General features: G+C 45.9%; 1 protein-coding gene across 3 annotated transcripts in view; it reads right to left on the minus strand.

The window, feature by feature from the left end:
* Positions 1-27,279, minus strand: part of COL4A5 (collagen type IV alpha 5 chain) — a 132,864-nt gene that overhangs the window by 62,654 nt on the left and 42,931 nt on the right. For all 3 annotated transcript variants that reach the window (XR_008311641.1, XM_053273942.1, XM_053273945.1), the window contains exons 3-9: positions 13,784-13,873; positions 12,735-12,779; positions 7,967-8,011; positions 7,791-7,853; positions 6,891-6,944; positions 4,427-4,453; positions 1,806-1,886 (exon numbers count right to left, since the gene is read on the minus strand). Coding sequence is in view for 2 of the 3 variants with exons in the window: in XM_053273942.1 (XP_053129917.1) it covers positions 1,806-1,886; positions 4,427-4,453; positions 6,891-6,944; positions 7,791-7,853; positions 7,967-8,011; positions 12,735-12,779; positions 13,784-13,873 (405 nt within the window). In the remaining variant the exon portion in view is untranslated. The remainder of the gene's footprint in view (positions 1-1,805; positions 1,887-4,426; positions 4,454-6,890; positions 6,945-7,790; positions 7,854-7,966; positions 8,012-12,734; positions 12,780-13,783; positions 13,874-27,279) is intronic.

A 27,279-nucleotide genomic window follows, 5' to 3' on the forward strand; every position in this document is an offset into this window, starting at 1 on the left:
ATAAAAATATGTTAAATAAATAAATAATGTTGTGAGCTACCCGAGCAGTAGTGTACTGGAGGGGCGGGGTATAAATAGCCTAAATAAATAACTAAATATAAATAAATAATAGCAGCAGCAGGTTTTGCCCCATCCCAGCAGACTTGTCAGTGGCAGGGAAAAAACCAATAAGTAACTAATACCTCTCAATGAGGAAATGACTTGACTAGCAAGCCAGAGGTTGCCGGTTCGAATCCCCGCTGGTACCTATATTGGGCAGCAGCGATATAGGAAGATGCTGAAAGGCATCATCTCATACTGGGTGGGAGGAGGCAATGGCAAACCCCTCCTGTATTCTACCAAAGACAACGACAGGGCTCTGTGGGCGCCAGCAGTGGGCACCAACTCGACGGCACACTTTACTTACTGATGATCCATTATAGGTATGTGCCCGGAACCAGGTGGGGGTAGCTCGAGGGGGTGGAGGTGTCTCACTTTAAGGGTGGGGGAGGGTGCACTTATCCCTCCCCCGCCTTCCCCCCGTCGGCACTTGGTGTCGGTAAAAACCTTCAAGGAGGCAGTGTACCTCCCTGCCGCCCCTTCCCCCTCTTCAGCCGGAAGTGACCGGAAGTACTTCCCCTGCCTTTAAAGTGAGATACACACCCCAACTTTGAACCCCTCCAGTGTTCGAACCTGTTCAGAGGCCTGTAAAAGGGCCTCCGAACAGATTCGTGCACATCCCTAGTCCATTATCCCTTGTTCATTACCAAATACAGCAACTAGCTGGCAACCTAGGAGAGTTTCTTGAGACCCCAGTAATAACGCTGTCCACAAAGCCAACAGAACTGTGGACAAATCCAAGGAGGAGAAGGAAACAGTAAAACGGCTGTTGGGACACACAGTAAGCATCGTATCCAAATGTGCATTCTCTGCTGCCCGTAAACGCTACAGCATTTGTGCCACAAGTCTGAACAGGAAAGCCGAGAAGCATAACCTAGCTAACACACGCTACAGAGATTTAGTCTCCTGGCTATCTTTCGCCAGAGCACAGCTACCTCCTGGTGCCTCCTTTACTCAACTGCAGCAGAAAGCTAGTAAAGTAAAGTTGTGCCGTCGAGTCGGTGTCGACTCGTGGTGGCCACAGAGCCATGTGGTTGTCTTTGGTAGAATACAGGAGGGGTTTATCATTGCCTCCTCCCGTGCAGTATGAGATGATGCCTTTCAGCACCTTCTTATATTGCTGCTTCCCGATATAGGAGTTTCCCATAGTCTGGGGAACATACCAGCGGGGATTCGAACCAGCAACCTCTTGCTCCCATGTCAAGTTACTTCCCAGCTAGTAGACAACTTGAAATCTAGGAATTGGTTTTGGTTTACTGGAAAACAGTCTCCAGTTTTCTGGACTTCTCGTTAAAATATGCTGTATAGCATAGGAATATAGGAAGCTGCCTTCTACCAAGTCAGACCATTGGTCCATCTAGCTCAGTATTGTCTACCCAGATTGGCAGCAGCTTCTCCAAGGTTGCAGGCAGGAGTCTCTCCCAGTCCTGTCTTCGAGATGCTGCCAGGGAGGGAACTTGGAACCTCCTGCATGCAAGCAGGCAGGTGCTCTTCTCAGACCAGACCAATCCCCTAAAGGGAATAATCTTACAGTGTTCACACATGCATCTCCCATTCAAATGCAAACCAGGACAGACCCTGTTTAGCAAACGGGACAATTCATGCTTGCTATCACTGGACCGGCTCTCCTCCCACATAACCAAAACATTAAGCATATTTTTCTCTCCCACATAAGACATCACAAACCGAATTTTTAGCGGACTTACTGGTATTCCTGGTAAACCTGGAAATCCAGTATCACCTTTTTGTCCTGGCAATGTAGATGAAATTATTTCACCTGGCTCACCCTAGGAGAAATAAGGAAGAAAATGGGATCAATAAACCAATACTCAAGATCCCATATCCCTGCAGGGCATCCAAAACATTTTTCCCATCCATTATCTCACATACAACCAGATTATGTTTGTGCATCTTTATGTTCATTTTGAATCTACATTCACCTTAACATTTCAGACACAATTGTTTCAATACGCAGAAAAAACGAGGGAGCGAGATCTGGAAAATCTACACTTCACATTTCCTAATCTAACCAGCAGAATGCACGTGTCTGTTGGTCTCAGAGCTCCTAAGCTTTTTATTTTGTTATTGGACCATGATGCTGTCCAACAACACACACAACACATTCAATGTACATGAGAATGGCCACGACTGATGTGGAGTGCTACATATCATCCACTGATCCTCGCACATTTCAACATTTTCCTGTGATTCCCTTTCATTTCATACAAAGGCTCCCCCCCGCCCTCAACTGATATCTGACAAGAGTCAGATATCAGGCAGGTATGGAGAAGCATCAAGGAAAAGCAAAATACCCAACCCATCCCAACCTGTAATAAACTCTTTTTCACACAACACATAATTAACCTATGGAATTCTCTGCCACGGGATGGGGTAATTGCCAGCCTCCTGGATGGCTTGAAGAGTGGCTTAGATAAATTCATGGAGAAAGTGTCTATCAGTGGCTACTACTCTGAGGGCTATAGGCCACCTCCAGCCTCAGAGGCAAGATGCCTCTAAATACCGGTTGCAGGGGAGCAACAGCAGGCGAGAGGGTGTGCCTTCACCTCTAGCCTGTGGGCTTCTTGGAGGCATCTGGTGGGCCACTGTGCGAAACAGGATGCTGGGCTAGATAGGCCTTGAGCCTGATCCAGCAGGGCTGTTCTCATGTTTAGAAACTCAACCTTAAAATATCCTCTTGATTTATATATATGTCATTGAATGTGTTCTCACGACCATATGGGGGTGGACTGGAAGGAAGGCACACTTCTGTCTGGTGTCTCCAGAGCCTCCGGTGGGCTCTGTACCCGCGTGCCCACATGAACACCACAGTGGCATTATCCATAGCTGAGACTGGGAGGTGGGGCCTCCAGCTATCCCACAATGCACTGTGTGAGCAGTGGAGTGGCAGCCCGTATCTGCTTTCCATGGGACACTTTTGGCATCTGGTGGGCCACTGTGCGAAATGGGATGCTGGCCCAAGATAGGCCTTGGGCCTGATCCAGCAGGGCTGTTCTTATGTACTCAGTGTTACGACTCCCTGGACACAATTCCACATCATCTTTGCAATCACATTTGCTTCTACACAGAGCTTCCCTCTCGGCAGCCTGCAAGTAATGTTGGCCATTGATGCAAAGCCAACACAGTGTCAAAAAACAGAGCGGACTCATGAATGCAGATGCTCAGATCTTCAACAGATGCAACAGGTATGGTGTAGTGAAGGGCTTCCCACCCTGTGGTCCTCCAGCAGTTGTTGAACTACAACTCCCATCATCTCCAGCTCTAATTCATTGTGGCTGCGGATGATGGGAGTTGTAGTTCAGCCACAGCGGGAAGACCACAGGGTGGGAACCCCTGGTGTTGTGGTTGGAGTAGGACTGAGGAGACCCACGCTCAAATCCCCGCTCAGCCGTGAAACTCACTGGGTGGCCCTGGGCCAGTCATTTCTCTCTCAGCCTAACCTACCTCACAGGGTTGTTGTGAAGATAAACATAACTATGTACACTATTCTGGGCCCCTCAGAGGGAGAGCAAGGTATAAATGAAGAGGAAGAGCAGGGTACAGATGAAAATTTATTATTTTTAGTTCAATAAAACCTTTTCCCTAGCCACAAATGTAGCTGCACTGCAAGTTAGCAATACACCAAGCAAAGAGCACAAATCAGACAGAATGATAAGGTAACTTTGGCCATCTATATATTTCATTCTCTAAGGCATACCCGTGGCTAATCCCATGCGTGGCAGATCTCACGAGGGTTCGGAGAGCTGCCGTATATTATTTTATTACTATTATTTATTCAATTTTTATACCGCCCTTCCAAAATTGGCTCAGGGCGGTATATTGTCTCAGGGATAGCCATGGGTATGGGCGGGAGGGAAGAAAATGGCATCTGTGGCAGAGGCTGGCGGAAAAAACAGCGGCCGGCCAGCCAGAAAGCAGCAGGGGGGGAGAAGCAGCCGGCCAGCCAGAAAGCCGTGGGACGGCGGGGTGGGGTGGAATGAGGAAGAAAAAGGTGGCGGTGGGGCCTGGCCCAACTTTCTTTGTTTGTTTGTTTGTTTGTTTGTTTCTGTCTGTCTAAACTGCTTTGGGAACTTTTGTTGAAAAGCAGTATCTAAATATGTTCTTTGTTGTCTTGCTTGCCATGTGCTGTGCATAGATACTGACGTGCTGCTTATGGCAGATACCTTAAAAAAACAAAACCCTACCTTCTGATGACAAAAAGGGGGCTTGCGAGGTGATGAACAGCCAGTAAAACATGCAATTCATTCAGTTAAATGGTTAACCACAATGTCCGTGGCAACAGCGATCTGGAGAAGCACATGACACTCACCTTCATGCCTGGCAGACCGGGAGGACCCTGTATTAAAAACAGAGCTATTAATATTACTAAAAACAGAGCCGGTGTGGTGTGGTGGTTAGAGTGTTGGACTAGGACCACAGAGACCCGAGTTCAAATCCCCCTTCAGCCCTGAAACTCCCTGGGTGGCTCTGGGCCAGTCACTCATCTCTCAGACTAAACTACCTCACAGCGTTGTTATGAGGATAAACAGAACCATGTATACCACTCTCGGCTCCTTGGAAGAAAAGCAAGATATAAATGTAATACATAAATAAAATATCCCATTCCCTCTTAGCAAAGCACCCTTTCTCCCATTCTTCAAACGAGTTACCACAACAGGAACATTTCAATACTACCCAAGACATATTTGCTTAAAAGGTATTGCTTAAAAGAAAGTGTTGTGGGTCTAGTGCTGAGGAGGAAGGGAATTCTGCCCAAGTGTGGATAGACCTCAGGCCTGCAGGATCAACTTTGTTGCTTACTAAAATTTTGAGGTCCACTAATATTTGTTATTTACAAAAATCCGAGTAGCACAACAAGCAGCCAGGAGAAAAGCTAATCCCAGCCAAGGGCCCAATGAAACAAAACAGGCTCGACAGAGTGCCAGAAAGCAAAAGTGGGGTCAGACAGGTGTCCCAGAGGAAGGAGCTATAAAACCAAGGCTCTGTCCTGTGTCCCCAGCCAACTGCACCTCTGTTATGGATCCTGGGTCAGCCCCTCCAGTTGGGGACAAGGCAGTCAATTCAAGGAATGAGCCAAGGTATGAAGATCCTACATGCCAAACCCTGGCAACCCTGCTCCACTGGGACCCAGAACCAGCACCCCTACCACAACTGGACACAGCACTGCCTTCATCCACAGACTCAGAGGATTCCTTCAAGGACCTGGCCAGATATTTAAGCCAAATCACGGTGTCAAAATATCGAAGGACTTTAACATTAGCACATTTTAATATTCTACCCATGGCAATTTTGGAAGGAAAAACATTTTTTTTTTAAACCCTGTTCCTGTGTGGTGTGGGTGCCATCAAAACAACAGCCCCTGCTTTTTTATATTGTGACTTTTATAGAGATATTTGTGCCCAGCATAATACTTTATTAACTAGCTGTCCAGGCCATGTGGATCTCTTTTGTCTTGAACATTTCCTCTCTGATCAGAACGATATCATTTCTTTAAACATTGCCAAATTTTGTTTGACTGCTTGTAGAACTTGGTGAGAGCTGATTGCTTTTCCATAATGTTTTTATCAGCCATTTGTACTGTGTTTTTTCTGGACTGTGACTGTAATAAAGATTACTTACTTACTTAAAGGACCTGCCAGCAGTGGTCCTTCTAATTTTTTCATCTCTGTGCGGAATGAGTTTTATTCTGGGCGGCAGTACCAAGGCAGTGTGTGTGCACCTGCATTCAGAATGGGGCTTTCCTGATTCAACCTGAGAAGGATCTCAAATGAACTGAGTGGACATCTAAAAACTTGTGAGTATGCGCATGTGCGCATGCCTTAGAGGGAACAGTGCCTGCCAGTCCAAACAGAGATCCCCCAGTGCCACTGGGGCCAGGCTCCTTTGAACACCAGAGCCTTCCCAAGGGAAGAGGAAGGGCCCATCCACTCTACCTTGGCAAGAGCCATATCAACTGGGAGTCTGCTCCAAGCAGCTGCTGGAGCAACACGCCTCTTACACTCCTATATCCAACTCTCCTGTGTTCCAACTTGGAGCTATCCAAGGTCCTGACCAGTGTTCTCTCTAATTCTTTTTCATCTGTGTGCAGAATGAGTTTTTTCTAGGCTGCAGTATCAAGGCAGTGTGTGCGCACATGCATTCACAGTGGGGCCTTCCTGATTCAACCTGAGAGCGATCTGAAATTAACTGAGCGCACATCAGAAAATGTGTGAGTGTGTGCACATGCACACGCCTCAGAGGGAACAGCGGTCCTGACCCCTTTCCCCTCAGAGCTGTTTGTGCTCTCGGTCCCTCCCAGATCCCTGCACCAGTGGAGCCCCCAGCTTGGTCTGGAGCAGGATAATCTCAGAGGTTGGTGGGATATGGAGCTAGGTATCTGCCATTCATCTCCATGGATGGGTGGGTCATGTGACATGGCAGGTGGTTGTTCCAGAAAGCTGCTACTTGGTACGGGCAACATCTATTGCCCATCATAAGGTTCACGAGCAGAGGCTTTGAAGCACTACAGTGGTGAATGCTCTGCAAGAAATAAAGACTTGAGAATGTGGGAAGAGGCCATTGCTTTTAGTCCAAAGAAAATGGTTGCATGAGAACATCATAGCACTGCATCCCCTTAGTGTCTGTTGCTGGTGTCTACCTAGCGTTTCCTTAGATTGTGAGCCCTTTGGGGACAAGAAGCCATCTTTTTTATTTTTTATTTTCCTCTGTGAACTGCTTGGAGAACTTCTGTTGTTGAATATATAAATATTCATAGTAGTAGTAGTAGTACTTACAGGGGGCCCCAGTAAACCTGGAAAACCTGAAGTACCAGGGTAGCCACGGTCTCCCTGGGGAAGACAAAAGGGAAACTTAAATATGTAATTAAAGACATTAAGTAGGAAGCTGAGCACATTTGCCTGTAAAATTATAAAGCAAACATAGGAAGCTGCCTTATACTGAGTCAAACCATTGATCCATCTAGTTCAGTAATGTCTCTACACTGACTGGCAGCGGCTCTCCCAGGTTTCAGGCAGGAGTCGCTCCCAGCCCTGCTTGGAGATGCAACCAGGGAGTGAACCGGGAACTGTCAGCATGCAAGTCCTATGGTGGACTAGTGTCAGGACATCCTAAAATGAGTGACAAGGAAGGAACGCCCACTGAAAGGCACTGGTTCCTTCCAAATGGCCATGGAATGCATTGGATCTCCGAATGGCCAATGGCCATTCAGAAACTCTATGCATTGCTGTGGTCATTTGGAAGGAGCCAGTGCCTTTCAGTGGGCGTTCCCTGTCACTCATTTTAATACATTCCTCAGAGTCTACATGATCAGAAGCATGGTGTCAGCCTAGTGGACTCAGAACGCGTGAAGCTGCCTTATACTGAGTCAGACCGTTGGTCCATCTGGCTTGATATCATCTACACTGACAGGCAGCCCCACCCCCTAAAGGGAGTATCTTACGGTGCTCACATGCAATCACCCATCCAAAATGGGGGGAAAAGACAGACCCTGTTTAGCAGAGGGGACAATTCATGCTTGCTACGGCACTCCTCGCATGCTAGTTAGATGAGTTCTCACTAGCAATGCCACCTGCTATGACGAGCAGCAAAGGACGATTCCACTCTGACGACCAGAATGGTTCCTTTCCCTATGATAGCATGGCAGAAACGTGCCCTGCCCTGCCAAATAGTCTCACCTTCGTTCCATTGCATCCTGGGATACCAGGAGCTCCGGGGGGCCCATCCTGGCCTGGCAACCCCTGAAGGTGGAAAGAAAGGTGGCAGAATTACATTAGGATTATGCTGCATAGACATTTAAAATGAGAACGGAGGATGCATCCTGCTGTATTATATAGCAATAAAGCACACTTACAGGAAGTCCTGGTGTTCCTGGAAATCCTGGCAGACCTGGAGGTCCCTACAAGTAGCCAAGAACCACAGTTAGACAAAAGAGGAAGAGGACAGTGATTTTTAACACACAGGAGGGGTGCAAGAATCATTGTGCAAGGGCAACACTATTGGTCCTCCTGGTGGTCTAGGGCAGAGTCCTGGAAGCAAGCGGATCAGATTCTAAAGACGAGAACCTGCTTGCTCCCTCACTGAACATCCATTTCACTACATGTTGGCTTCCAGCTTATGGATGAGAGCCAGAGAAACTAAGACGTGTACTGAAACCAATAAGATTCCCCTTTCTCTGGACTGCAACACAGGTTTTGCAAACACCTCGGAATTACTCAGTTCCATAAAGTGACCATACTCAGACCTGGGAGGACCTCTGATGGGAGAGAGTTCAGGCTGCATAACCATCAAGGCTTTATTTCAGAGAGGAAAAGAGGGGTTTCAGAGGAAAGGGGAGACTGGCGAACATCACCCCTGCCCCATAGTGCCATGGCAACGTTAGTCTGGATGTTAGAAACAACAGGAGGAGGGAAAATAATCTGGTGATATGTAAATCTACTGGTATGTTAGGAGAGCAGCAAAGATTTGGGTTTGAATTTATTTAGTTTACATTGACTAAAGGGTTGCAGAGTTCACTGGGAGAACACTAGGGATGTGCACAAAACCAGATCACCCAGTTCGGTTCAGATCTGAACCGGGTCTGAACCAGGAGGGGGTGGTTCGGTTTTGGTTTTGTTCGAACCACCCCCTGGTTCGGTTCAGATCCGAACAGGTTTGGACCGGTTCGGACGCCCAAAAATTGGTAGGATGGTAGCTGGCATGCAGGGGTACCTGTCACCCAAACCCCAAAGCAATCGGACACTCGTACGATTTTTAATGAATTTTTGAAAATTATTTTTATTTTTCCCCTCATAGGATATAATGGGACTCGAACCAGGCCATTATTCCTTATTGTGGAACACCCATGGGTGCCAACAACCATGCAAACCCTGAAGCAATCAGACACCCCTATGATTTTTTATGAATATTTGAAATATTTTTAATTATTTTTCTCATAGAATATAATGGGACCCAAACCAGTCCATATCCCCTATTGTGGAGCACCTAGGGGCACAAAAGCGGGGTGGGTGGTAGACAGACAGGGGTGCCTATCACCCAAAAAATCCCATGGCAATTGGACACTCCTCTGATTATTGGTGAATTGTTAAAGTATTTTTGAATTCCTCATAGAGAATAATTAGGAATGCAGCAAATGTACAGCTTCACGTCGGGGAGAAAGGGGTGTCATAGAGTGGAGTGTGGTGGCTGGTAGTTCCTAGGGTGGGCAAGGAAGCTATCAGAATTACTTGAAAGGAATTGGGCAAAGGGGTGATTTTTAAGTGATTTTTGAAGTTTACGCGTCTTTAAGGTTTTTCTCCATAAAGAAGCATGGAGGTGTCAGCAAATGTATAGCTTCACGTCGGGGGCAAAGGGGTGTCGTAGAGTGGAGTGTGGTGGGTGGTAGTTCCTAGGGTGGGCAAGGAAGCTACCTGAATTTTTTCAAAGGATTTGGGCAGAGGGCTGATATTTGGTTAATTGTTGAAGTTTACGCGTCTTTAATGGATGTGTTATAATGGAGCTTTCAGCAGCCCCATAAGTGCACTTGGGGGGTGCTGGGGTGGCCCAGAGTGAGTGGTGGTGTAGTGCACATATGGTGCCAACCACCCCCATGGATTTCTAACCCATGGGGTACAGGGTTCTCTTGTTTCTGAGGTACTGAGTGTGGATTCTATGATAGCATATTAGAGTGGATTCATGGTGTCTCATTGAAAATCTCATTTGCTCAAATATTCATAAAAAATCATAGGGGTGTCTGATTGCTTCAGGGTTTGCATGGTTGTTGGCACCCATGGGTGTTCCACAATAAGGAATAATGGCCTGGTTCAAGTCCCATTATATCCTATGAGAAAAAAATAAAAATAATTTTCAAAAATTCATTAAAAATTGTACGAGTGTCCGATTGCTTTGGGGTTTGGGTGACAGGTACCCCTGGGTGCCAGCTACCATCCTACCAATTTTTGGGTGTCTCAACCAATCCAAACTGGTCCAAACTGATCCAAATCGAACCACCCCCGGTTTGGTTCGAATTCGAACCTGCAGCCTGAACCTGATGACTGGTTCGGTTCGGATCCGAACTGCCTCGGTTCGGATATGAACTGGTTTGGATCCAAACCGGTTCGCACATCCCTAGAGAACACATGTTCAGGACTGGCCCACTTGCTAGGGATGTGCAAACAGGTTCAACGTCGAACTGGTTCAGATAGACTGTTCCCCCTGTTCGGTCCAACCCCGGACCGGACCCCACTGGGGATTTGCAGGGTTGTTGTTTCCCCCCAATTTTTTCTTTACACTTACTCCCTCTGGGGGAGTTGTCTGAGGTGGCGGGGGGGGGTGTTCACAGAGGTTCCCTCTCCCCCAGCCTTCCTTCTTTAAGAAATTGGCCTCACAGAGGCCCATTGCGCAGACAAGGTAGCCTCCAAAATGGCTACCGCACCAAGGGGAAAAGGAGATAGATAGATAGATAGATATAATAAAAGATTTTTTTCTTTAAAAAACTCATGAACACTGCCCCCCAGACCAGACCAAACTGGGGGAAGTTCAAGGGGGTGCCGAACCAAATTGGCCTCAGTCCAGTTTGGGTCCAGTTTGGACTCGAACCGTACTGGACCAGCCAGTTCTGTGCACACCCCTACCGCTCGCTAGCTGAACTAGGCAGCTGCCTAGGACGCCAAGCAGGGACAGGCACCAACAGCTTGGCTGGCTGAGTCCAACAGTGTGTGAGCCTACTTGTGTCCCTCACCTGCACAGGTTGGTGCATACACAGTTGGAATCAGCCAGTCACAGTCAGCCAGGTGATGGCGATCACCCCCATCACCACAGTGAGCCCGCCAGTTGACAGGTGACCATGGGTGGAAGTAAGTAAGTAATAAGTTTATTGTTGTGACAACATCGAAAACAAAAAAGAAGAAATGCAACATACCAAGAAGTCACATCAGTGAAGCTGAACTAAAACCAATGCTACATTTTAGAATATATAGGTTGCATTCTGAATTTAAAAGAAAGCATAGCCAAAGTAGCAAATTGACAGCCAACATATGGAATTGCATGTGTTAACATGCTTTTAAACATTTTGATATGCTTTTAACAACATTCTAAACAACGTTTTAACAAGGTATTATCTGTTTCTATATAATAAATTTGAAGGTCTTAAAGGACCATCTGCAAGAAGATAAGTCAGATGTTCTACACCCGACCCCTTAAGTTTATCTATCTTCAGCGTTTTCCCCCCTGATCTCATTAATAGGGCAATAGAGGATGACCATGGATGGGTGTGCTGACCATCGGAGCCAGGCAGCCAGGGTAGGCAACAAGGATCGCCACCCACCCAATGATTGCCACCCACCTGTGCAGGCAACGTGGGTGGGAGAGCGCTGAAGCCAGCCTTCACCTGGGGTGCCCCCAATCCTTGGCCTGGCTCTGCACATGTTGTTGTTGTTTATTTACGATCTTAGATCAAACATCAATATACGCAGAATATACACAGTAAAAAGAAAATAATGGAAACAAAGTCTAAAATGTCATCAAATATATAAAATCAGGAATCTTTGACAGTAACCAATTGCTGTGCTCTAGCTTCTCTTAGTTTGGTCAATGTGTAACAAAATTTAGCAACCGCCAGGGATATTGTTGGGTCCCTGTCTTCTAATAAGCATATAAGAATTGTCTCCACTGAGTGGCTTTGGAGATCTTTCAGATACTGAGATAAAAATAAATCTCTTTTATCTGTATAAAGTGGGCAGTGTAACAGTAAATGCGTCAGTGTTTCGGGAGCAGCTCCGCAAAGGCATAGTCTCTCCTCATAGGGTTTTCTCTCAAATTTCCCTACTAGCATCGCTGAGGGTAAAGCATTCAAGCGAGCTCTTGTAAACACCCAGCGCAGCTTTGGTGAATAGATTGTATAGAAATAAGAGGCTGTGACCCAGTCTTTCTTAGTGCTTAGGAATTGTAGCGGCCTATTTACGGAGGCCCTTTCCTCCTGGAAATTTATGTCCCTAAGCCTTTGTTTGACTAGGGATCTTGCTGTTGACTCGCCCTGTTCTAACAATTGTACTGGGCAGAAGCCCATCTTCCGGAGTCTTTCCTCAACCATCATACACCAACGGGGTTGTGGGGTAGCGGCAAGGAGATGAGGTATAAGTCCTGCCGGGTAAAGATAAGTCTTAATCCAATACAGGATTATGAGCAGCCAGCTCTGCACATGTCTGGCATGAACACCACATCCCAGGTTTCTCGAGCAGCAGGGCTGGGCAAGACCTCTACCGAGGCTCAGTTCTCAAACTACCTAATGGCAAAGGCATTCCTTTCTGACTGTCCCTACAGCAGGGTACTGGAAAACACTTCGCCATGTACCTGTAAAGCAGGTTTGTTCTGTGTGCATGTTTTACGGGTACACATCCATTTTGGGATTTTACACATCTGCAGGGGATAAAGGCGGCGTAAAGTATCCCTGACAAGCTGGAGAGCTTCTGGCTGGTCAACATTACAAGAAGGGGAAGAGCACAACTCCTCACATCCGAGTTCAGAAACTTATGATGGATTCATCGTTCAATCTGTTTCAGGTGCCAGAAGAAATCTCACATGAATCAGCCGCTTCCTTTGCTCTTGCCCCAAGTAATTGCTTTTAACACTAATATGTCACCTACTCTGATTCCTTTGGGTCCAAATGGTCCTGGAAGTCCATCATCTCCCTATAAAAGCAAAGGAGGAAAGAGAATTCGTGGTCACTCTGTTAATATGAACAGAAAGGTCACATTCAAGACTTCGCTTGGTCAATGAAGGCAGAACCGTGAAGACTCCCCTTTCCACACATACCCTCATTGTGTTCATTCTGTTTGCTTGGATTTTTTTTTTTGTCACCAGGACTGGGGAAATTTCCAGATTCATTGCGCAAATACAGAGAGAGTTTGATGCTCTTAAGTCTCGACTCAGTGAGACCACAGCCACAGTCCCAAGCATTCCTAACCCCTGCTAACGGAGCAAAGAGACACCTTTGGAAGTAGCAATTCTTTCACATTTCGCAGGAAGAGAGCAACTGGCCCTATCCAACCCCAACACAGCATCCACTCAGTGACTGGTGCTTGTGTTTCTTTTTAGCGTCCTTTGGAGGCAGGGAAACATCTATTATTTATTTTTTTTCTTTGTAAACGGCTTTGAAAACTTTGGTTGAAAGATTTTGTTGTTCCTACTCAAAGAACGTGGCCCCGGTGGCTAAGGATCATGGGGGTTCAAGTTCAACAAATTTTGTTGTTGAAAGTTATCATGGTGTAGTGGATAGAGTGGTGGACTAGGACCAGGAAGACCAGAGCTTAAATCCCCATTCAGCCAGGAAACTCTGGGTGACCCTGGGCCAGTCGCTTATCTCTCAGCTGCACCTACCTCACAGGGTCATTGTGAGGATCCACATAACCATACACACTGCTCTGGGCTCTATGGAGGAAGAGTGGGATATAAATGTAATCACACACACACACACACACACACACACACACACACACACACACACGGACCCAAGGTTCTGAACTCCTGGTCTAGAGACCACTACAGCAACAATGGCCCATATGAAGATGCATGCTAAAGAATTAACTGTTCTTCTACATACAGTGAACACCATGCATACGGCTGAAGCCTCATCAGAGCCTCCAAAGATGGACGCCACACACAGTTCCAAACACCCTTGAGTTGCGTTACTCACTTTCTCGCCTCTTGGCCCAGGTGGTCCTTCTGGTCCAGGAAACCCAGGTAAACCTGGTTGACCGTCTAAACCCGGAAACCCTCTCTCACCCTGAAAAACACAATAAAATGGAAATAAATTACGCTATGCAATGCATGCTGTCTTTTCATTTGCAAGATGGAAACACTCATTTCATCAAGCTACAAGCCTTAGCTGGGAGTAAGTTCTTTTGAACTCCTTGCAACTTTACTTCCAATTAGATCTGAATAATTATAATGATTCATTGCATTTGTAGAGTGCTTTGGAGGGTTCAAAGCACTTTGGAGGGTTCAAAACACAGGAGTTACCTGGTTGTTATCCTTACAACCATCCTACAAGATAAGTATATTATCCCCTTATTGTGGCCGGCTGAAAAAGCTACAGCAGGGTTTCTTAACCTTGGGCCCCCAGATGTTTTTGGACTAGAACTCCCATCATCATCAACTACAAAGGCCATATCTGGGGGTGATGGGAGTTGTAGTCCAACAACATCTGGGGGCCCAAGGTTAAGAAACCCTGAGCTACAGGGATCTCCCAGTTTGAGTATTCCCCTCTTCCCACTCGGAACATGGGAAGCTGCCTTGCACTGAGTCAGACCCTCGGTCCATCTACTCACTGTTGCCTACAGTGGCTGGCAGCAGTTCTCCAAAGTTTCAGACAGGAGTCTTCCCCAGCCATTCCTGGAGATGACACACATGCAAGCAGATGCTCTACTACTGAGTTATGGCTCCCTCCTCTTAGGGGGAATATCTTAAAGTGCTCACATGTAGTTTCCTATTCCGATGCAAGCGAAGGTGGACCCTGCTTAGCAAAGGGGAGAATTCATGCTTGCTACCACAAGACCAGCTCTCCTCTCTGCTCATTTCTCTGCAGCATGCCTGGCTTTGCAAAGCCTTATCATTATTATTATGAAAGGGTCAAAAAAGATGAACATAAGTGAGTATGAAGCCAGCCAAGGCCATCTCCTCCTATCCCTCTCTGGGAAGAGTCCTGGCAGCTTGAACAGCCTTTGATTTGTGAATGCAAGTCCATAGCCAAAGATCGGATCCCAATGTGGTTGACGGTAGGGCTGTGAACAAATTGATTTTTGCGATTCGATTCAAGCTTGAATCAAATAGCAAAAACTCAGACTAATCTGTTGAAAACAGCTGGTTGGACCAGCTGCTGTAATGAATCAAACTCAAATCACACTAAGCAATGCCTCTGGATACCAGTTGCAGGGGAGTAATAGCAGGAGAGAGGGCATGCCCCTTTCAACTCCTGCCTGTGGCTCCCCGTGGCATCTGGTGGGCCACGGTGTAAAACAGGATGCTGGACTAGATAAGCTTCCTTGGCCTTATTTTCTTATTTGATCACCATTCTGAGGCCTGTTTTTCCCGGGAGAGCTGGAACAGCAGTCCTCAAAATGGCAGTTTTCCCGGGAGAGCTGGTCTACCAACTGGGGTTGGCGGGTAGACCAGTCCTCCACTCAAGATCGCCCACCTTGGAGGACTGGTCCACCCAGGCCAGGACTGGAGTGGAGGACTGGTCTACCCACAGATCCCAATTGGAAGACCAGCTATCCCTGGAAAAATGGCACTCAAATTACCCAGATGTGAATCACATCAAACTGGGGGCAATTCTCCTCAAATCAGACCTTCTATTCTGAGGGCAATTCAATCTGAGGTTAAACCCCTGATTCGACCCAAATCAATTCATGGTCAAATTGAATTGCACATCCCTAACTGATGGTTTTAAAGGTGAGGAATTTGGGTAAGGAAACTCCCTCAAATCTGGAAACTAGTTTCAAGTTGGAACAGCAGACATTAGTTTCAAGTGAAAATAACAAACCTGGCTTCCTCCCAATTACTCTGACTCATGGCCTGTAAATATAGTTCCAACTTCATAGCACAAACCATTGTAAGCAGACAAAAGGTTATTTTCAAGCTGAGAAGGGAGCATGAGGTGAAAGAGATCAGAACTAATGTCAAACTGAAGAATCCAAATTTGGTATGTAGTACTAGATTGAAGGGAGGGGAAATAACATAATTTTAGAAAACTTGGCATCCAATAACTTGCTAGAGTAGAGAATATAAAGATATGGCAGTAATCCAGTGAAATGACAACACAAAGATACATAGTTTAAGGGGGGTTAACAATCTCAAATCCATGCAATCATTCCACGGCATAGAAAATATCAATCTTTTCATCTTCAGCTCTGCTCATATACTGGTAAATAAACCTTTTGTCATGTCTAGGTGCGAAGAGAAAAGTTAAAGGAACACCTTTTCTGGATCCATGTTTATACTTGCCTGGAGTGAAAGAAGAGTTTGCAGTGTTTACTCTCATATTGCCAACTATCTTCCTTCTTGACTACATCTGGAGTAGCCACATTCAGATCAGAGAATTCCTGAACCACAACCATCAAAAGGGATTACAAAAATCCCTACAAGTAGGAATTTTTAAAAAACCCTACTTCTTAAAAAAAACAGGATTGGAAAAGGTGCTTGAAAGTGGAGTTTACCAGATATTTCATGCATTTCCCCCAATAGTGTTCTTTGTACAGAAGAGGGTTAGGAGCATTTCAATAACCGCCCCCACCCCAACTCTAGAGAAGATCCAGAAAGGAGGGGAAAGGGTTTACTGAGCCATAGAGAGAGAGCCAGCCTAGGCAGTTGGCAGCCCTGATGGCAGAGAAAAGGTAAGGCTATGGGTCTTTAAAGCAATCTTCCTGCTCAATTCTGGACACTTGGTATGCAGGGTGACACTCTTCCTCCATCCTGGACAATTTCTGGAGTGTCCAGGCCAGTCCTGGATATGTGGCAACCCTATCTACATAGAATTGGTTGGCAAAACCAACTCTGCTTTTAAAGCCCAGTGCATAACCTAATATTTTGCCTTGCACCAAGCAAGTACAGATCACTCCCAACATGCATTAAGCCTGCCTCAAAAGATTTATCTATGGAGGGGTGTGTGTGTATGGAGAGTCTCTTGAGAGTTATGTTCACCTCGGCCAGGTGAGTCCGCTCAATATGGGTGTACATGGACTGCAGGTGGCAGTTTGGTCCAAGTTTGGACTGAACCACAGCTCCATGAACCGGTTCGTCGGACCGACTGGATGGGCAGTTCGAACCAGCTTGAAATGGTTCACAATCAGACTGCTCAAACTGTCCAGTTCACAGAAGACTGGTTCAACCATGAACCGGTCCGTGCACACCCCTACTGTTCAATGTCAGTTCTTTCCCTCTATCAACAGGCGCCAGTAATTTGTACAAAGATTATGTAGACAAAAAATGCACATGTGGGAAGTGCATTTACTAACAAAAAAGATGCATGCACAGGTTCTTATGAATTTCTTCTCATTCAGTTTGGTACATCAAATATCTGGAGGAAAATACAAGGGATAACGGGAACGGGTGCTTGGGAAAAATTATGGAAAACTGATTTAAAGTTTACTGCATGTTATACTTTAAAAGAAAATTATTATTATATGATGTATAGGTGGTATCTGACACCGAAAAAACAGCATTAATGTATAAAACTGTTTCAAACAAATGTTGGAAATGTGGACAATGTGAAGGAACTTTTTTTCATATGTGGTGGTCATGCGGGAAAGCAAAGGCTTTTTGAGATATGTTATACAATGAGCTGAAGAAAAATTTTAAAATGACATTTCCTAAGAGACCAGAATCCTTCCTGCTGGGAATGACTTAAGGAGAGTTCTCCAGAAAAAATTTAACATTTTTAATGTATGCAACCACGGCGGCTAGAATAGTATATGCGCAGAAATGGAAAGACAATAAAATGTCCGCAAAAGAAGACTGGTTGATAAAAATTTTGGAATATGCTGAGATGGAAAAATGTACAGCACTTATAAGGAATGAAAATTTTGATTGTTTCAAAGAAGATTGGGAACCATTTTTACTTTACTTAAAGAACTATTTTTCTAACATGGACCTTTCAGCAGGGTTTGAAATATAGTAATAACAGCAGGTTGAGTTGGGTAAAACCGAGTAGTAATGTGGCGTATGTATGTTTTGAATTATTATAGCAATGGTTTATATGCATAGTTAACATGAACCACACAGGCAGGTAAGCGGGAAGTCAATATTTACTTACTCAAATAAATGAATGTAGTTGGATTGTAAAGCTATTGTAAAAGCCAATAAAATTTTAAAATACAAGGGATAACGGGAATGGGGCACCTGTTTTATCATGATTGCTATAAGCACCTAAAGGTATCACCTTAGTACTTAGTTGCCCTTAAGAGTTTGGGCCCTGGATATCTGAAGGATCATCTGCTCGCAAAGGTTCCGCTCATCCAACAAGGTTGTCAGAAAGGGGTTTGTTCAATGTGCTGACACCGAGCGAGGCTCAATTGTCATGCACATGGGACAGGGCCTTCTTGGTGGTTGTCCCCAGGCTCTGGAATGTTCTCCCAGTGGATGTCTGTTCTCAAACTTCTGTGGCTGCATCTAAAAAGCAACTACAGACTTCTGTATTAGTTCAGGCTTTTACCTGTCAGTCTCTCTGCTCTCCTGCTTTGTCTAGGGTTTTTTCTTAATGGTGCTTATTTTTTTAATGGCTATTTAATATTTTAATGTGACTTCTATGGAGTTTTATTGTATTTTGACTTTTGTATATCACCTTGAGGTGAGTTATCTGAAAGGCAGTATAGAAACGGAACTATGGATTTTTAAAAACATACTCATCTAATAAGCATCTCATAGAAAGGGCTTTTGAGAGCGTCTCCCCTCTGCTTTTAAAAATCCTTCCCATCAGGGATTTGGCAAAGTCCAAAGATCACAACTGTTTGAGAACTAATCGAATACTGGGGCCTGGTTCTCATGGAGGTTGGTCAACCCATGGCCAGGCTGTACCAGACAACTTGGTGGGCCTCACATGGCTGAACACTCCTTCAAAACACAAACGAAAAACAATCCCTGGATATGAATTATGACTTAGCATGATCCTTGAGATTTGAGTTTTCTATGGAGAGAGAACTTTTTGTTTGGGGGGGCATTCTGGAATGCAAGCCTCTAACCAGATGTGGTACAGTCTGGACACAGATGGACCACTTCTACATTACTTTAGGCCTTCATCTAAGCCAGGGGTTCTCAGCGCTGGGTCCCCAGATGTTATTGGACTTCAACTCCCATAATCCCCAACCAAAGGCCACTGGGGCTGGGGATTATGGGAGTTGAAGTCCAATAACATCTGAAGACCTAACGTTGAGAATCCCTGATCTAAGCAGACTTTGGTAACCAAGGACTGGGATCGGGTCTAATACGTTGCCGATATGTTCCCAAGTGAAATACAAAGTACTGGTTATTATCTACAAAGCCTTCAATGGCTTGAGTCTAGGGTATTTAAGAGAGTGCCTTCTTTGTCATGAACCCTGTTGCCTATTAAGATCATCTGGAGAGGTTCGGATACAGTTGCCACCGGCTCGTTTGGTGGTGACTCGGGGCTGGGCCTTCTCTGTGGTTGCCCCGGGGCTTTGGAATATGCTCCCTGTTGAAATAAGTGCATCTCTTTTGCCGTCTGCTTTTAGGAAGACCCTCAAGACACACCTGTTTCCTCAGGCTTTTAATGGAAATTAATTCTTTATTTAATTAAAATTTAATTAATTAATTAATCATTTAATGTGTTTTTATCTTGTGAGATTTGTTTTTTAATTTGTCTTGTGAGTTTTAACTGTTTCTATTCTGTTTTATGTTTGTTATGTTTTAACAGTATACCGCCTAGAGATATATCAGGCAGTACAGAAATATGATAAATAAATAATACAGAGATCCTGGGAGTTTCAAAATGGCAGTCAGCTGCCTAGAGTCTGAAGGATAAAGGTAGGCTCAAAATTCAGTAAGTAAAATTCCTCGCACACTTCCTCAGAAATGAAGGCGCATTCCATGGCAGACCACTTTTAGGCCCATTTGTACTGAGAATTGTGGCAGAGGATGATGAGAGTTGTAGTCCAACATCATCTGGGGACCCGAGTTTGAGAACCCATGGCCTAATACCTTGGTCAAACCAGAATCTGAACACAGGGCCAAATTCAAATTCGTCTTCCCTCATTAGGCAAAATTCAGGATTGCATGACAGTCGACACCTTCCGTTTTGGAACTAGCAATGTCAAGCAAGAAGCCAGACGTTTGGGAGACAAGAATCAACAGGTCTCTAAAACATGCTTTGCTTGGGATTAAGTGCATGCAAAATGTTTACAGTCCCTACAGGCTCAGAGAAGATGCCAGAGACGCCCACATGAGGAGGCGCTTCCACCCCGGGACAAACACATCTGTGCCACCTGGCCGGGTTGCTACGTAGCACCCCCTTGGTGAGGGGCTATTTTTCTCCTGGGGCTACCTTGGAACCTTTAAAGAGCAGCCACAGTCACACCTATGGCCAGGGATCACATCTCTCAACAGAGCAGAGGTGCACAACGTCAGCCCTCCCGCTGTTAGTGGACTACAACTCCCATCATCCCCAGCCACAACAGTCTTGAGAACTGTAGTCCAACAGCATCTGGGGTCTCAAACCTGGGAACCAGCCACAGCAGGACAGTAATTATTAAAACAGCAGCAGTGACACCTATGACTGGTTTCCCTGCTGTTTTGCTACTTTGGCTTATTGAACTGAATTTTTATTCTGTTTATTCTCCAAGTGGGAAGGTGCTAACTGAGCAAAGAGGCACCATTTTAAATTGGTTATGATATTTAGCAGGAGGAGAGCAACTGGCCCTATCCGTCCTCAGCACAGCATCCTTCCAGTGGCTGGTGCTAGTGTCTATCTTATGATTCTTTTTTAAAGTGTGAGCCCTTTGGGGACAGGGAGCCATTTTGTTTATTACTATGTAAACCGCTTTGGGAACTTTTTGTTGAAAAGCAGTATATAAATATTCGTCATATTCGTATTCAAAGGTGGGATAAAAATCCCTAAATAAAATAAGCCCCCAAAACCCCACCCCAGATAGTGTTCTGATGAATGACAGCAAGCGTTGTTCTTGATTACTGATGCTTCAACCAAACAGCTGAGCAAGAAGTGGACAGACAGACAGATATCAGGACAGATGTCAGCTGCAAGACTGGTATGATTAGGCAACTGGTACAAGTGGATTCTTGGAAAAGCCCACTGCTGATTCCCTAAAATCTGCCCTGTGCCCACAGCTTTCATGGGGTAGCAGTGGAGTAACCTTCTAGGACTGCAACTAGGCAAGAGGAAGGGGATATTCCTGAAATCCAGCCCTGATCAACTCTATTCGGGCATCGAAGGAGTCTGCTGTGATAAGCAGTGGGAATTTTTTTAAAAAAATAACTAAGGGAGTTTCAACACCAATTAAAACAAGGATTCTAAGAGCTCAGATGCTTTTCATGGCTGAGAGTTTCCTCTCTTTTCACCTGCACATAAACAAGATAAAGACGCAATGCACCAAGCCATTTATATTTTGGTTTTGAAAGAGTGCCACTGTGGTATGTTACACGCCCACTGTTATTTCAACGTTGAGATACTTAGGTGGACACAAACAGTATTGTTTTGCTCTTAAAAGTACACTTAGTTTGTTTGGGAATTGTATTTATATAGAGTGGACTGGATTGTTGTGTTTGGTTTCCCCAGGATTGTTTGTTATTCCCTTTTCTGCTATTTTCCAGTTGTATTTATAAATGTAGAGAAATACGCAAAAGGACAGAGGAGGTCTGCACACCTCCCAGGATGGAGAAACTGGTTGCAATGCCCCCTTGGAACACTATTTCACTTCTCTTAAAAACATTTTTTTAAAAAAACAGGCTTTTAAATTTGTGATGCTTTCATTTAAAAAAATAATAATGCCTGAAGGCCATTGTGGCTGGTAATAATGGAAGTTGCATTTAAGGACAGAGTTCTGAGCTATCTTTAGCCACTTCGGCCCTCCAGCTGTTGATGGACTACAACTCCCATCATCACTGTATTGGCCACTGTTGCTGGGAATGATGGGAACTGGAGTCCAACAACAGATGGAGGATCAAAGCTGTGCAGCCTTGATACAAAGGAAGCAATCTGGTGTCCCACGTGAAACTCAGAAGCACAAGTTAACCTGAATCACTATCCCCCAAAAGAGGCTGTGACTTTAATACTACACAGAGTCCTACCGATGGAAGTGTGGGGCTTGAGTGCTGGTTCCATGCTGCTCCAAAGCCATCCACGCTGCTAGTGAGCTTGCAGAGTGTCCATGGCTACTAAGAATTACACCTGTGCTTTAGCTCTGATTTTCCCATTGAAAATGATGGTGAAATCGGTGCTACAGCACTGTCATAATTCTTAGCATCCACAGGGGTCTCTCTGCATTTGCTGGCAGCGTGGCGAGGACGGGAGTAGGACGGAGCTGGCGCATGAGTCACACTCTCCCATTATTGGGGGCCTGCACAACACACAAGTCAGTATTGCCAATAGCTTTGGGGCCAGCATAGCTGTGGTCTTCATAGATCGAAGGCGACATTGTTTCAAACGTTGAGTTGAGTTGCATCCAGAAATGAAGGCATGCCCTACTGCAGCAGAGCCAAAGGTTCATCTAGTTCTGCATCCTGTTTCCTGGGATGACCAGGAGGTGGCTTCCAGGAGACCCACCAAGAGGACATTATGACAACTGCCTTTTCCCACCGTTCAACTGCCCTGAAACACACAGAAGCCATTTTGCCACCAGGGCTGAGCCACTGATAGGCTTACATAGGAACATGCAACATAGAAAACTGCCTCATACAGCTTCCCAGAGAAGAGAGTCATGCCTTGAGGTGCCTAGGGACATAGGAAGCTGCCTTATACCAAGTCAGAGCCGTGTTCCATCTAGCTTGGCTTTGCCAGCACTGACTGGCAGCAGCTGTCCAAGGATTCAGGCAAGAGTCTGTCCCAGCCCTACCTAGAAATGCCACCAGGGATTGAACCTGGGGCCTTCTGCATGCAAAGCAGATGCTCTACCACTGAGTTACAGCCCCATCCCCTTGTCCCTCCTTCATGAATGCATCTAATCTCTTTTTAAAAGGCATCTAAGACAGCGGCCAAGACCGCGTCCTGTGGCAATGCATTCCATTGGTTTCATGATGCTTGAAGGCATTGTCTTCTTCTGACCTGAACCTCATACCAATTCACGTCATTGGGCGATCCCAAGGTTTAGTCTTACCGACAAGAAATGATCTCTCATAGGAAGCTGCCTTCTACCGAGTCAGACCCTTGGTCCATCTAGCTCAGTATGGTCTACCCAGAATGGCAGTGGCTTCTCCAAGGTTGCAGGCAGGAGTCTCTCCAAACCCTTTCTTGGAGATGCCAGAGAAGGAACCTGGAACCTTCTGCATGCAGACATGCAGATGCTCTTCCCAGAGCGTCCTGAAGATCTTACAGTGCTCAGGTGCAGTCTCCCAGCCAAATGCAACCAGGGCAGACCCTGCGTAGCAAAGGGGACAACGCATGCTTGCCACCACAAGACCAGCTCTCCTCTCTGTTCATTTCTCTGCAGCATGCCTGGCTTTGCAAAGCCTTATCATTATTATTGTTAGGGAAAAGGTTCCTCGTGTACTGTTTAAGACACACGCACACCCAGAATGATTTCGCCGACTAGCACGTGCCCCAGGGAAACCTCATTTAACCTCCTGCCTCTGCCAAAAAGACTAATCCTTGGGCTTAACACACATACATACGCAGTGCATTCTTGGCATGTGGGTCTGCCAAGATATGATCTCTCTCACTTGCACCACCTGGACAGAGAAGGTGGGGCACCCTCCCTTGTTTCCCAGAAGGCCAGGCACTCCTCAACAACCCATGGCAGAAAAGAGGGCTCGAGCCGCATGGCGTGGGCTGAAACTGTAGCTGTGCGTTACATTGAGCAGAAACAGGAGTGTGCTTTTCAAATCTGTCTGGAAATCTGGATTCAGGGCCTGTTGTCTTGCCTTTGCTGTGACAAGTTGGATGTCCACGTGCAGCGGGTTTTTCTTCCAGTCTGTAGCGGGGAAGACTCGATAACGTGACTGAGCCCCTGCACAAAGTCACGGTGGGGTCGTTGGTGGGACCCACCGGCTCCAATTTTGCCTCCACCAGCTTCTCTCCATTATCCAGGGGGAATGAGTACCTGTGGCACCAGTCTATGTAACAGACGGCCTGTTACATAGATCCCTGCTAACTGGGCAAAGAGGCACCTTTCAAAGGGTGATTCTCTTTATATTTAGCAGGGGGAGAGCAACTGGCCCTATCCAACCCCAGCACAACATCCCTCCAGTGGCTGTTGCTGGCATCTACCTTGTGTTTCTTTCTAGACTATGAGCCCTTTGGGGACAGGAAGCATCTTCTCCTTATTATTCATATTCTTTTGCTATGTAAACCGCAATGAGAACTTTTTTCTTTTTTGGCTGAAAAGTGGTATATAAATGAATAAAAACTAAGAAAAAATTGAAGGGGTTTTAGCATCCTAGGAGACCAAGGGTTCCCAACCTTGGGTCCCCAGATGTTAGACTATAACTCCCCCTTTTGGAGGAAGTAACATTGCAACTGCCGCTGGGAGGGATGCTGTGCCGGGCTGAAAAGGGACCGTTGCTTTCCCCTTCTGGAATACAAAAGGACCTCGATGTCCATGGATTCATTATCCGCTGATTCGCACATCTGCAGTCGGGTAAAAGACACCTGATACATGGGCAGGAGGAGAGAGAGGGGAGAAACTCACTGACCTCACATATCCATGCATCAGAGGTGGCCGGAAATTACCAAAGAGACTATTTCTGGCTGCCATTTTGTTTTTTGGAGCCTCAAAATGGCTCTTTTTTAATAAAAAAAAAAAACACCACAAAAAACCCATGGTGGTTTTGGGCCAGTTTGGAGGCATTCGGGGGCACAGAGTGACTCCAGGGGAGCAGCTATGTTGGTAGGGAGCTTCCCTCTAACACCCCCCCGCCCCGAAATCTGATGTTTTTTAGATGTTTTCTCCCGACCGGGAATCTAACCCCCAATTCCCCATTGCCCTAATGCCAAAATATTTGTGGTTTCCGTATACCTTGGAATGGAACCCCTGCGAATATCAAGGTCCTCCTATACAAGAGAGTTGCCATTTTATAAAGGTGCCCCATGGCCCAGTTTTAGAGGGGAAAGACTTCTGGTCTGATCTACAAAAACAGACATCTCTGTGGCGTCTCATGATAAGGCAACTTTGCTGAGGGCGGCAGCTTCACTTGCACGGCCGCTAAAAACAGGGTAAACTTTTTAAAGTAGTCTCGGTCGCTCATTATATGCAATTCATTCTTTCAATATTCCTTTTTTTAACTAAAAAGAAAAGCACTGACTACTACTTGTGTTTCTTTTTAGACGGTGAGCCCCTTGGGGCAGAGAACCATCTTCTCACTCCTGTTGCCTTGGAAACTGCTTTGGGGACTTTTCCGGTGGAAAAGCAGAGGGGACAGCTGCTCAATGAATAATGAATGAGCGGCCCCCTCAGGCAAAGGTCGGCCTCGTTAAGGGGCCTCTGCTGGGCCAAGAAGCGCCTTTTCCAAATGGTGGCCGGGAGAGAGCAGCTGGCCCTATTCAACCCAGCATTACACCCCTCCCAGTGACCATTGCTGGAGTCTCCCTTGTGTTCTCCTTTTTAGACTGGGAGCCTCTTTGGGGGCAAGGAACCATCTTTTCTCCTTGCTGTTGCTATGGAAATTGCTTTGGGAACTTTTCTGTGGAAAAGCAGAGAGGACAGCAGCTACTCAGCGAATAATGAATGAGCAGCCCCCTCAGGCAAAGGCCGCCCTCCTTCAAGGGGCTCCTGCTGACTGGGCCAAGTGGCACTTTTCCAAAATGGCGGCTCCCTTCCATTCAGCAGGGGGAGAGCAGCTGGCCCTGTTCAGCCCAGCCTCATCCTTCCCAGTGGCTGCTGTTTGGGGTCTCCTTTGTGTTTCTTTTTAGCCGGCGAGTCCCCTGGAAGAGGAAACCATCTTCTCATTCCTTTTTGCCAGGTAAGCCACTCTGAGAACTTTTCTTTGCTGAAACAATATTACTAATACCAACAATGCTACTGCTACTACCAACAATACAAATACTACTATTCTGAAAAAGCAACCCCATTCACCTCATGAGAACTAGGAGTGTGCATTAAACAAGTGATAGAGGGACTTGAATAGGGCTCATTTGGTTCCTTTTGCATTCATTTCTTTCACACATGCCATGAGGGCGTGCATCCTTCCACCCTCTCAGTGAACCACTCTTCTATATGCACTACAAAGAGTAGTTGCAAATCTCCAGGACCTCTTTCATATGAAGCTGCCTTATACTGAGTCAGACCATTGGTTTATCTAGCTCAGTGTTGTCTACACAAACTGGCAGCAGCTCTCCAAGGTTTCAGGCAGGAGTCCCTTGCCAGCCCTACCTGGAGATGCTGCCAGGGAGTGAACTTGGGATCTTCTGCATACAAAGCAGATGCTCTTCCACGGGACAATGGCCCCATCTCCTAAAGGGAATATCTCACAGCACAAACATGTAGTTACCCATCTAAATGCAAACCAGAGCTGACCCTGCTTAGCAAAGGGGACAATCCATGCTCACTACCACAAGACCAGGTTTCCTCTCTCACTTGGAGTTGAAGCCACTTGCTAGAAACCTCAGGTCAATCCTGGAGGGCTTACAACTGTATCTGGGCCTAGGATACCTTAAAGACTACCATATGGATTTACAACATGGAGATCTTCCTTGCAGGCACACGTACCCTTCATCTGAGGTAAGGTAAGTGGAGACACAGAACAAGGCCTATTTAGACAGACCAAAGAGGCCCATCTTTTGGGTTCCCCTGATTAGCTTATTTCCCGGTTTCTGTCACTAACTTTGCTTCCATTTATTATAAGTCTGGTTTGTTTTTATCTGATGTGTCATTGTTTTCGGAAGGTTGTTAGCCACCAAAAGGCAGATTACAAACTGATGTTGCTTTAGAACAAACGAAAACATATTTTTGTTAAAACACACACACACACACACACACACGGATCCCAACAGAAATTGCTTTAGTTTGATTTGCATGTGTCATGTTAAGTGCAATGCTACCAGATTACTCTGGATACAGCAGCACTAACCATCTGGAACATAGGAACACAGGAAGACCATTGGTCTTTCTCGCTCAGTATTGTCTTCACAGACTGGCAGCAGCTTCTCTAAGGTTGCAGGCAGGAATCTCTCTCCACCTAATCTTGGAGATGCTGCCAGGGAGGGAACTTGGAACCTTCTGCTCTTCCCAGAGCGGCTCCATCCCCTAAGGGGAATATCTTACAGTGTAAACACTTCTAGTCTCCCTTTTGTATGCAACCAGGATGGGCCCTGCTTAGCTTAAGGGAACAAGTCATGCTTGCTACCACAAGACCAGCTCACTTCTCCTGCGCAAATCCACTGTATTAAAATCCAAGCAAAATGCAGGCAGCCCAGGACGCTGGAACCAACACCAATATTGGCAACGCTCAAAGCAGGACAAGGCTCAATACAGAGAGCAATACATTTATACTCTTATTCTTCAGAAAACAGCT

Source organism: Hemicordylus capensis, chromosome 11, assembly GCF_027244095.1.
Source record: "Hemicordylus capensis ecotype Gifberg chromosome 11, rHemCap1.1.pri, whole genome shotgun sequence".
In the NCBI taxonomy this organism is placed as follows: Eukaryota; Metazoa; Chordata; class Lepidosauria; order Squamata; family Cordylidae; genus Hemicordylus; species Hemicordylus capensis.